Here is a 12,099-nt window from a genome sequence, read left to right as displayed (position 1 = left end):
CCAGACTAAACCTGAGGGTTCAGACCATAGAACGAGGTCACCTGCCTTCAACAGGAAGTCTTCCCCAACCCCTCTTAATTCCAGTGCCTTCCCTCTGTAATTATTTCCTATTTATCCTGTACATAGCTTGCTTTACATATTTGGTTGCATGTTGTCTCTCCCATTAGATCGTAAACTCCTGAAGGGTAGGGACTGTCTCTTGTCCCTTTCTGTATTCTCAGTGCTTAGCACAGTGCCTGGCACATAGTAGATGCTTAATAAATGTGGGCTGATCAATTCTTTCAAGCAACAATGGAAGCAGCTACATTTATTTTTTATTTCAACAGACAGAAAAATAAATGATAAAAAATACGTACAAAGTAATTTTTAGAGAAAGGGCACTAGCAAGTGTGGTTCTCAGAAGCTTCTAGTAGGAGGTGGCCCTTGAACTGAGCATTTAATGAAGTTAGGGATTCTACTAGAGTGAAGTGAAGTGAGATGAATCTTGCTGACTTCAGGCCTGGCACTCTATTGTGCCATCTAGCTGTCCTTAAAGAAGGAAATAATAAGTCTAATTCAGATAAATTTAAGAAGAGTATTTAAAAGCAAACCCAGCAAAACAAAATATACAAAGACAACAACAATGTAAATAAAATATTATTAACAAAAACTGAATACTGTAATCATAATAACGAAGCTTGACCCTAAAAGAAGATATAAGAAAATATACCTCCTCTCTTTCTTTGCAGAGATGGAAACTATGAGTGTGAAACATTAAATATATTATCAGACTCTGTTCATGTTACTCATTAGATCATTAGTGACTTTGTAGAGTGATTTCAGTTGAATGATGAGTTCAGAAGACTGCAGAGAATTAAGAAAAAAATTACAGTCAAGGAAGTGGAGGTACATATTGCAGACAGTTTTCTCAAGGAGTTTAGCCATGGGAGGGAAGAGAGTTATAGCATGGCAGTAGATGAATGGATAGAATGAGGGAGAGGCTAAAGATTAGTGAGAAACAGGAGACGATAGAAGGAGCAATCTTCTGGAGAAGACAGAACATAATGGGATCATTTGTGCATAGTGAGATATTTTCCTTGGCACGGACAATGGCCACCTTTTCATAGGAGATGGGTGAAACGGCAGAAGACATCTGAGTTATGTGAGATGAGAAGGGGAGAAAAGAGAGCTATTTGGTGAATGGTCTCAATATTTTCAATGAAATATGAGGTCAGGTTCTCAGATGGGAAGGTATAAGGAAGAGGAGTAAATCAGATGTATGAGGAAGGATGAAACTGTTTGGAAAATGATTTTATATTAGGGTCCTGGAATAAATCAGTGAGGTCAGTTATTGGGGGAAAAAGGCTGAATGCAGCATTTGTTTGCTCATAATCTGGTAAGAGAATAGCTACATACAACAAAGGATAGCAATGGATCAAATAATAACTCAAACAGATAGTTAATGTGAGGGGCTGGATTTCTTCTTAGTCCAGAGTTATTTCTACAGCACTGTATCTGCAGATATTATAATGAAAACTAACAATATTTCACATCCTATTCTGTCCCTAAAAATATAAATCCACATGTTAAGATGTCCTAGTTTTGACACAGTAAAACAGACAGCTATGGCCTCAAAAAAGGAGACATTTATACATGGGGAAGAAAGATTTTTTGCCATTATGTAAGGTTCTAAATGATAGACTTAATTCTGTAGGTCAAATATAGGAGAAAATGTTAATCCAATTAAAGTTGTAAACTATAAACCTTTTTTTTAAAAAAACAAATTACCTTATATTTAATTACCTTGTATTCATTATATACATATTTAATATGATGTATGCCCCAATGTAATGTAAGCTCCATGAGAGTAGAGATTGTATCATGATTTGTCTTTGCCTGGCACAAAGCAGAGGCTTAATGAATGCTCGTTGATAAACTGATTTTTGTCTTAACTTTAAAACTTGCCTTCACTGATATTTGGGAGAATACAATCTGTATTTTTGTTGTCAATAACATCAAGGAATTAATTAGGAATTAAATATGCTGGGAAAAATGGGATCTGTTGAAGTGATAAGGGGACAAACAAGGTCCAATCAAGAACACAAATCATAAGCCACTTTATCCCAAGCCAAAAACTCCTACTGAATAATAAGATGGGGAAAACATCAAGTAGTTGAATCCAAGCCCTTTGGCACGAAATGTTCAAAGCTAGGTTTAACCCAGGATCACTCTGGGGGTTAGGCCTTTGGGGATTTTGGATTTTTTTTTCTGCCAACTTTATACCACTAAAGTCAAACTTCAGTGTTCTATACCATTGCATGAAGGGAGCTGAGGAAGTTTCTGAAGGCTTTGCTACGGAGCACAAGTTCTGGCATGTGTTAATCAAAGTAGGAAGGTTTTTAGTATGGACCAGTAATGGTCTGTACCTCTGTTTTCTGAGGAACAATGTAGCTAAATATTTGGCTTACTACCAAAAGGTTGTACACCAGGTAATGCATATTTTTTTGTTCACTGCAATTCATAAAGACCATCTGTTAATTCACACATAGGTTGCAATCTGCATGGAAGAAGTAACCACATGAATAAAATCTCTGGTCTTTAGAAGTACTTAAGTATTTACATATTTAGACACATCTGGAGTCCTAGAACCTCCAGATTATCACAATCTAAAGCTTAGTCCAGACTTTCTCTGGTTGATGGCTGCTCTAGATAGAAAAAAGTCTCATCTTCAAAGCAAAACAAATTCTAGACCTAAACCCTGCCAGGATCACTCAAGCACAAAGGGTCACGGAAACTTTGTTTCAAGAATCTAAACATTACTTAATCCTTACAGTAAGGGATTACTGTAGCTTCCAACTCACTGTAGTCTTTATTTTTGTACCAAGACTGGCAAAGAAGGAACATTAACTGTGAAAATCTTCACTACAAATCAGGCGACTTCATAATAGACAAAATATTTGTGACTATTTAACTATATCTTAACCACTTACTTTCCTGTCTATATAAAGTCTTACTTAAAATAAACAAAATGAAGTCTGCTTAGTTTGAGGAGGGGACACAGAGTCCCTAGTACAACCACTGGTTTAGTAAATGATTAACATGTGCAATCTAACTGGCAGTACGTCCTGAAATAATTAGATTGATTCTGAATCAATTTTTAATTGATCGTATTTGCAATTAATCAATTTTGTCCTGTAACTGGCTAAGTCATGATTCTTTTTCTCTGAACTTATTTCAGAAATTCAGCTGTCCTGTAACAAGGTAAGTTTAGAAATCCAGTTCTCTTGTTAATCACTGTTCTATTCTTGTGCCAAGGAAATCTGTTACCCTTGAAGGGTGCAGATGAACACCAGAATGTCTGGTCCACTCTCTACCCTTGCAGGTGGAATCAAACTACGAACATTTCTTAATCACAGGAGGGAAGGAGGAGGCTTGTTGCTGGTTCCTCATTCTCAATTTCCAATCAATCATATTGTCCCCCATGTCAAACACAGTGATTTCACCATTTATGATGTTGAGCTCTTCTAACTAATCATAACTTGTTCTCTCCTTATGAAGTCCTCTTCTTTGTTCTGCACTTCCCTAAAAATATTTTAAAAAGGTAACCATTCCCTAGCTCAGGGTCTTAGCTTTGCTGGAAAAGCTGAGATCCTATTTATTAGTAAATTCATTACTTAGTAATAAATTGATGGTGCTCAGAACTTTGTGCCTCAGTTTATCTTGTTTTGACCATAACAATTTATAAACCTATTACTAAATGGTAAAACTAAATCTAAAATATCTTGAATTGATAATGGTTTGAAAATCCAGAGCCAAAGAAAAATTAACTCTATTAACTTATGTCAAAATAGATGTCTGTATTTTACAAGAACCAGAAAAGAGATGATTTTTATAGCCCCTTTTTAGTCAGACCAATGATAGACATCACATCCCAAAATAAGCTGTTTTTTAAAATGTACACATATTTAAAGAAAAACTATTCCAAAGGAGGTGACAGAGTAATGAAGCTTATCTTAATTTTCCTCTGCTTGGATTCTTGATTAATGCTAACCAATTCCATCTCTACTCTTCTCAATAAGAAAGCTGACTGAGTCCCTTTCTATTTGCATCAGAACCATCAAGATGCAAGTGAAATGGTAGGCAAATTGCTATCTATGTAAATTACAGGCTAAAACGGTCCGAAAGTTAAATATTGATGACTTGAAAAACTGAACAGGATGTGAGCATGATTCTCACACCACAGATGTCCACTGTTATTCTGAAAACTGCTGGAGTTTCTAAGTCATCAACAAACACTGTAAGGATACCAATACAGCAGCAGCGAATCAGTTAAGGGCTAGCAAACTTGTCTTCTCTAATTCCTTTTTTAAAGGAATACTCTTAAATAGGTTAGCTGTCATGATTTTCTCACATACTGACTCACACTTTAGGGCAAATCTCTCTCCCAGTGGTACAGATAGAACCTCTGCTTCTGACTTCTTCTTTGCTGAACATATGTACAAGCCATTCTCTCACACTTAGAATATGCTCCCCTCTTCATCTCTGGTGAAATCCTTATCCTTCAGGACTCAGATCAGGAGCTATAAAACTTTCCTACATCTCCCCAGGCAAAAATGATCTCTCCCTTGCTCCATCATATTCTACTCTGAATTACATTCTTATGTATACATGTCACATCCCACAAACTATAAACTATTTGAGAGCAAGTAAACGTGTCATTTTTCATCTTCGTATTCACGGCATTGCAGGTAATAAGTTTCTGTTGAACTGAGTTGAAAAACTCTGAGTAAATGGGAAGCATGTAGCTCAGGGTCACTATGATTATCTAGAGTTCTTCAATCTAGATACAAAACAGATCTTATGGACTTGGTTTAACAGTAAATACATTGACTGTGGCAGGAGAGACAAAAGAGCTGATTTCTACTACTTTTTTTTGTTTCTTTCTTTTTGCTAGGCAATGAGGTTAAGTGACTTGCCCAGGGTCACATATCTAGTAAGTGTTAACTGTCTGAGGTCAAATTTGAACTCAGGCCCACCTGATTCCAAGGGCCAGTGTTCTATCCACTGTGCCACCTAGCTGCACCTGATTTCTACTTCTGAGACTATTTTAGGAAGATTATTTGTACTCTGACTCATTTGTTTAAAATGCTCAATTAAAATACATTTATATGTAACACAGTATTTAAAGATAATATAGTAACATTTATAAAATTATATATATTTAATCAATACTTTATATTGGAATTACAAAATTGCACTCTTCAGTAACACTGTATGTATAAATATAACAAAACAACATTCATTAGAACAGTTAAATGCATTTTTAAAACACCACCAAAGCAGCAATAATAAACCATTAAGAGGCAGGAATAAACAGAATAAAATGATCTAAAAATAAAACTAAAACAGTCATTCTGCAGCCTGTAAAAAGCTTTAAAATGGAACTTATATAGTACCCTGCAGCTCAATAATCTCTCAAAAATAATACCAGAAGCAGAAATCAGCCCTTACGTGTTTCCTGCTAAAATCAGTGTATCTACTATTAAATCAGTCCCAGGAAGTGTGGTTTGTAGTTAGACTGAAGAGGGAAGTGAATAAGCAATTATATAGCACCTACTATGTGTGAGGCATGGCGCTGTGCTAAGCACTTCTTGCAAATATATTGTCATTTGATCCTTGTAACAACCCTGGGAGACAGGTGCTATTAATATCCCCATTTTACCATTGAGCAAACAGAGGTTAAGTGACTTGTCCAGGGTTACATAACTAGCAAGAGCTGAAGCTGGATTTGAACTCAGGTATTCCTGACTTCAAGAAGTTCTAGCCACTGAGCCACTAGCTTTATTAACTGTAGATAATCTCAGTGACCTTAGTCTATAAGCTTCTCATTTTCTAAGAATTTTTAATTCAGTTTGGCTGAAATTATTTAAATTGGCCATCAGTTCCAAAATATACCATGTTCCTCAATCATTAGTAACTAGTAGACATTGAGGAGAACTTCCCAAATCTGCATTATTGCCCCTAGGAACCCAAGGGGGTGGCAAGCGTCTTTCGAATGCTGTCACCTCAATCCCTGCCACTGCGAAGAGGCAGTTCTGCTCTGGGGAACCAACATGCTAGTGTGCCTGTGGTCTGGGAAAGTTAAGTCCAGAGTCCGGCTACACGTGTTATTCCTCTTTTCAAGCGCTATCCTTTTCTCTCTCTTCCCCTTATTCCCTTCTCATACTTTCCCTCACTTTGGTTTTACAAATCTATTTCTGTCTCAATTCTGTTCTCTTTCTTCCCTTTCTTTCTCTTTGACTGGCTATAGTATAGAATTGAACCATACTGTTTATTTGTTTTATAGACCTACTTCTGGAGCTGGAAGGTACCTCTAACCCAATCCCTTCATTTTACAGACTGGGAGGGTGAAGTGCTGGAAGACATTAAATAACTTCTCTGAGGTCACATGGATAGCAAGCTTCAAAAGTAGGATTTCAACTCACAGCCCCTAACTCTAACTCTAGATTCAATGTTCTTTGGCCCAGGGAGGAAAAAAATCCCCACTGATTTTCTGTAAATTCCATAAAAGCCTGGAGAATCAAACTCATTTAATAAACAGTTCTGAATTAGTCCCGTGACTCAACAGAGAAATGAATAATCTACAAGTGCTTCAAAAAGAAGACATACACTCTTACCACATTCCCCCACACCCACCAACACACCCCAGGTTTGTGATACATTTTTTTATGTGACTGAAACTCATTTGTGTTTTGCCTAAAATCAAAACGATGTCTATTCTCTGAATGCTTTTCTGTTGAATGTAATGCTCATCAGTCTCTGTCCCCATGGTATCTGTTAATCAGTATTTACAAAAGCATCCATTATTTTAAAAGCAAATTTTATCGGCTTTCATTTCCTTACAGGGCAGGAAAAAATAAATACAATAAGAATGGAAAAAAAAGATTAATAAAATGGGTCTTTAAGGAAGTGGTTTTAAATGGTCTAGGGAGAACAGAAGTTTAATAGGTTAGTGAATTTATCCTCTTACCTATGTAGTTGAATATATTCTCTGGGTCTGTTAAGCAGGTGAAGGAATCTGTCAACAATCTTGTTTTTTCCTACCCCCTGTAATTAAACAGAAAAAATGTAAATAAATGTTTTTATATTTAAGGTCGGTCAAAAAGCAAACCTCAATTTTTTCAATATTAGAATCCTTTTTGAAAATACATACTTCACATATTTGCAAGAGTAAATTACACTGGCAACATAAATAGGAAGTTTTCTATTGCAAACACAATAATATACATGTAACCTGCATATTTTACCACTTCCACATTTATTTTGTTGCTTCACCTTTTTTTGAAGGGGTGTATATACACATTTGTGATTTCATTGGTCTAGGGAATTCCTGGGTGAGCATATTCCCTCTACCAATACAGACTGGCACTTTGTCTGCAACTTATGGATTAGAGAGTTTCCTAGGCCAGTAAGACATTGTGATTTGCCTCGGGTGACAAAGCAAAAGTGGTCCACAGAGGTGGACGCTGAAACCAGGTCTTCCTGACTCAAAGGCTGGCTCTCTTTCCACTACGCCACCCACACTATCTATCTTACTGCTCTAATTTATACAAAAAAACCTTTCATACTGAATTTGGTAGCTCCCATACTTAACTTCATGCTCTAAACAATAATAGCTGTGTAACTATTATTAACTTAACTATTTTAAGCAAATACAGCATCAGGAAGAATTAAGTGAACATCTAATGAAAGTCATTCTAATCAGTTTTCTTGCCAAAATATAAAACCTTCAAAGTACCTTTTTCAGTTACAAAAGGGTAACTATCATGATATTTTTCTTTTTCAACATTTTATCCTTATTCCAAACTTTCAAAAGCCTGGAAAGATAAAAGCATAACCTGTGTTTAAAAAAAATGACTGTACATGTCCTTTCTAGACCTACTCTTATTTCCTTACCACATGCAGATGCAGAAAAGGTGCTGTCTTTTTGTAGGAAACAGAAAGGATTAAAAATGGAATTCACCCCCTTGCTATTTCCCATTTTCAAAGTTCCAACCTTAGAGGTAGAACACAGCTGATGAAGGGTGGGATTTTAACAAGTAGGTATGCATGGCAATAGCAGAAGATGGGGTCTACAGATAGATTCAGAAGCTGGGTTCTGTGTGATAACTAGTAATTAATGCCTTTTTTCTGGATAAAACTGCTTATATGAAATCTCCCTTAAACCAAAGTAAACTTTCTGTATTTAGGTTTTCAATTTAGGAAGCACCACTATGACTCTTCCTTTAGGAACAGAGTTTTTAGAAGCAGAAAACGTGTCATGACCACTTCACTAAAAACTACTTGGATACTTCAGTCATTTGGTAATTCATTATCCTAAAAAGGCATAGGCAATAAATAACTTTTCCTAATTATGGGTAAAAAATTATACTGCAATAAAAGGAAAGAATGGATTTGAAGTTTTGCTTCTTCACGATAGGTATGGCTTCCTTTTCAATCAGGAGCTATTTTTTTTTAACAGAATTATAATCTTAGGGAACTAGATGATGATGAATTTAAATCTAAATGAAGAGAAATATAAAATTATTGGAACTACAAGAGATTTTTAGATAGCATTTAGTTTACACCCTCTTTCTGCCTCCCATTTCATAGACTGGAAAACAGAAGTCACAGAAGTCATGGCTGGTACAAGGTCACATAGCTAATTAGTGACTGTGATCACATTGCTTACCCTACTACTGTACCTAATCCAGTCTTAGAATTGCTTCTGTACCCTTTAGATTAGGAATGATTCCCTGCCAAGATCTACCATGGTCCAGACTCATACCTAAGCCACTAAAAGGCAAAATTCTTTAATGAAATTCAATTTATTGTTCAATCTATAACACAAGTCCTGAGGCTGAAAGAATGGCACTGGCACTGACAGAAATTGGGAGCTTTGGAGAGATTCCTAATCTCAGGTACAATAATCTTTTCACATGAACACAGTACAGATCCTTTGGTGATTCTTGAATTTTAAAGAGGTGGATCACTAGTTAGCAAACAGTTTACACAGGTGACCCCATTTCCCGGACTGCTAAAAGGGAGTCATGAATGTCTAAAGAATGTGTAAGACTCAGTTGAAGGAATAAAGAATGCTTTTATGAGGATTACTTCATAAAAAACAATAGATTATAGTTACAAAGTATTTCTGAGAAATGGGTGCAAATTGCAAAAAGTTCTAGATTAATTGTGGTTTATTATATACAGAATTAACATTGGGAATTTGAGAAATCTAGAAAAAATAAGTATAAACTCTAGGCAAGTACGAATTGTCCTGACATAAGGAAGGCTTTGCACTTTAAGGATTCCTTTAACTCTGACAGCAGTGGCAAACAGATCAAGTCTGAACTAATAAGTAAAAAGGTGGAGAACGGGTCAATTTCTACCTTTCGCCTATAGAAGCTGCATGAGTTACCAGAATTGAGAACAAAACCTATAAACTCCATAAAATTTGAAAAGCAATGATGATTTTATCTTTCAGAGACTTTTAATATTTAAATAATAAAACCGCTTCAAAATAATTTCAACTATAGTACGGCATCATAAAAAGAGAAAATCACATTTGCAACACAAAAGCATGCTGCAGTAAATAGAAAAAAATTAAAATAAATACCTTTAGCTAAGTAAACTGTGTGATAATATTCCAGTTAAACTAAATTAAATAAAGGCATCAGAAAAAAAGTTGTACAGCATAAAATGACTTTTTGGGCCTATCTGAAGTTAAGGCAAAAAACAGTTTAAGAGGATGAGAACATCATCACTCAAGAGACTAAAATTAGGTAATGGATGAAGATAACCTAAATATTTTCCAGAAACTCCCTGTACAATTTATCAAAATTCCTAATGACTGATAAGAAGAGGAACCCATATAGGCCATTTTCACCTGTGGTGAATTTACCAAAATGGAGTAAACAAGTACCTACCACTGCTTAGCTCTGTTAACTCTTATTATGTTTAACACTTTGGTCTGTTTATTTCTTCTGTTTTCAAAATTGGAAATGATTCTTGGAGTTGATTCATTGTTTTACACACACACACACACACACACACACGTACATACATATATATTAAATTTTGTTGATGTTTAGTTGTTTTCAGTCATGTCCAATTCTTCATGACCTCTTACGGGGTTTTCTTGGCAAAGATACTAGAGCAATTTGCCATTTCCTTCTCTGGCTCATTTTACAGATGAGGAAAGTGAGGCTAAGAGAGTTTGGGACTTGCCTATGATGACATAGCTAGGAAGTCTGAGGCAGGATTAGAACTCACGTCCTCCTGGCTCGAGGTCTAGTAGTCTATCCATTCTACCATCTAGCTGCCAAAAGAACAGGAAGTGATTAAAGTAGTGTTTTCTGGAACTGCCACTTACATTCACAGATCGGAAGATACCACAGGAAGAGAATGGGTAAAATAACAAATACGAAAATATGAAGAACAGGTATTGGAAAAACCATTTAGTAAGAAAAGCAGAACATGGCTTATTACTTGATGGGAAAGGAGTGGATTGATAAGGTCAAAATTGTGATTTATAATGAAAGAAATGAATTATAAAAATTCACTCAACTACCTAATAATTAGTGAAATTATAAAAGAAATATTGGTTAAAAAATGTTGGTAAAACCTATTTTACTGGAATGAAAGTGGTTTAAAAATTATCATTTATTATTGAAAACGGTCACTTAAAAAGTAAATTCAAGTTACTTCAATATTTTATATCACCAAAGTACAAAGTTTATGATTTTGTCATATATTAGGAATTAATTATACAGTAATCTGTACATAGATTTGCTTCTACTAAGAATCAACATACTTATTTTTAAATATTCTTACTATAGGTGCTTTGTAATAAAATAAGCTTAAATCAACACATAGGGAAAAAAAAAGCATTAGAAATACTTGATGAACTCTGCTCATTAACTAGTACTTTTTCTTGTACTAAAAAAATCTGTCTATTACTAGAGTAAGTCAAGGAAAAAAAAATATTTTGATTACAAAGATAAAATCCATAGCCCCAAGTGAAAATGTAAAGAAAAGCTCTTATTTTTCAAATGTGAATATTTAATGAAATCAAATGGGAAACATTTACAGAAGAAAGAGAAAAGGCAGAGTGTTTATTTTGGAGGAAGCATTTGGGGGAGAGGAAAAAGACTCTCCCCAGGAAAAATGACCATTTCTTCTTTTCTCCCTTACAGTGTGCATGAAATAAATAGAAAGCAATGCTATGATCAGAAACAGCATGAAAGTCATAATTTATATGAAGGCCTAAGTGCTGCTGTAATTACAGGAGGTGGAAAATAACATGAACTCCTCTTCTATTGCTGTAGTTCTCTGATATTTACCAGGATAACTAGGCATCCATCTGAGGTGTAATTTAGGGGTGATCCTTCATTCCTATTTTGTCCAAAGGCAGTAGTTGTGCTTGACTTCCTGGAAGGGCCATGTTCCAGGCCATCAACCCCACTCAAAAGGTTATTTCATGGTACAAAGGAGAAGAGAACTTTGAACACTACTTTGCTGAAATAAGGTACATGCTGCCAGATTTTTTTTTCCCAATTCAGTATTTTCTCATGTGATCTATAAAGTCTGTAAAGCTTTTAGCTGCCCAGCACATGTGAATCTCAGCCAATGTTGCCGATTCTCCAAAAGGATGGTGTTATCTGAGGAAAAGGTGTGGCTGGCTTTAAAATACCTCAGAGGCAACAGTTGTTCTTTATAATTCCCTCATTCTATATGTTGCCATGGGTAATAGAGAAATCTTACCAAGCACATCTAAATTTACAACTTTAACACTATTTAGAAAGCTTCTTCCAGGGCTTTCTGCCAGTTCCTAGTTTGCAAACAGACAACAAAATAGTCTATATCTATCTAATGACAGTTTCATTTTTAAAGAGCATTCATTATAATTCGAAACAAACTACCAACAGCTTATTTTACAGAATCTACACTATTTAAGGGCAGGGACGATTTCATTTTTGGCTAGCACAGGGCCTCACACACAGAGGGATAGAAATAAGGACTAGATTTCATTGATCTAGGGGACTCCCTCAACAAATGAAAGTCTCAGCACCTTCTCTGCAA

General features: G+C 35.5%; 1 protein-coding gene across 1 annotated transcript in view; it reads right to left on the bottom strand.

Moving 5' to 3' along the window:
- VWA8 (von Willebrand factor A domain containing 8) overlaps nt 1-12,099 on the bottom strand; it is a 399,466-nt gene that overhangs the window by 202,936 nt on the left and 184,431 nt on the right. Inside the window, exon 21 of the mRNA XM_027873608.1 lies at nt 7,010-7,086. Coding sequence (XP_027729409.1) covers nt 7,010-7,086 — 77 coding nt within the window. The remainder of the gene's footprint in view (nt 1-7,009; nt 7,087-12,099) is intronic.

This window comes from Vombatus ursinus, unplaced genomic scaffold (genome assembly GCF_900497805.2).
Source record: "Vombatus ursinus unplaced genomic scaffold, bare-nosed wombat genome assembly UNPS02014802.1, whole genome shotgun sequence".
In the NCBI taxonomy this organism is placed as follows: domain Eukaryota; kingdom Metazoa; phylum Chordata; class Mammalia; order Diprotodontia; family Vombatidae; genus Vombatus; species Vombatus ursinus.
This window is presented reverse-complemented; position numbering and strand designations above follow the sequence as displayed.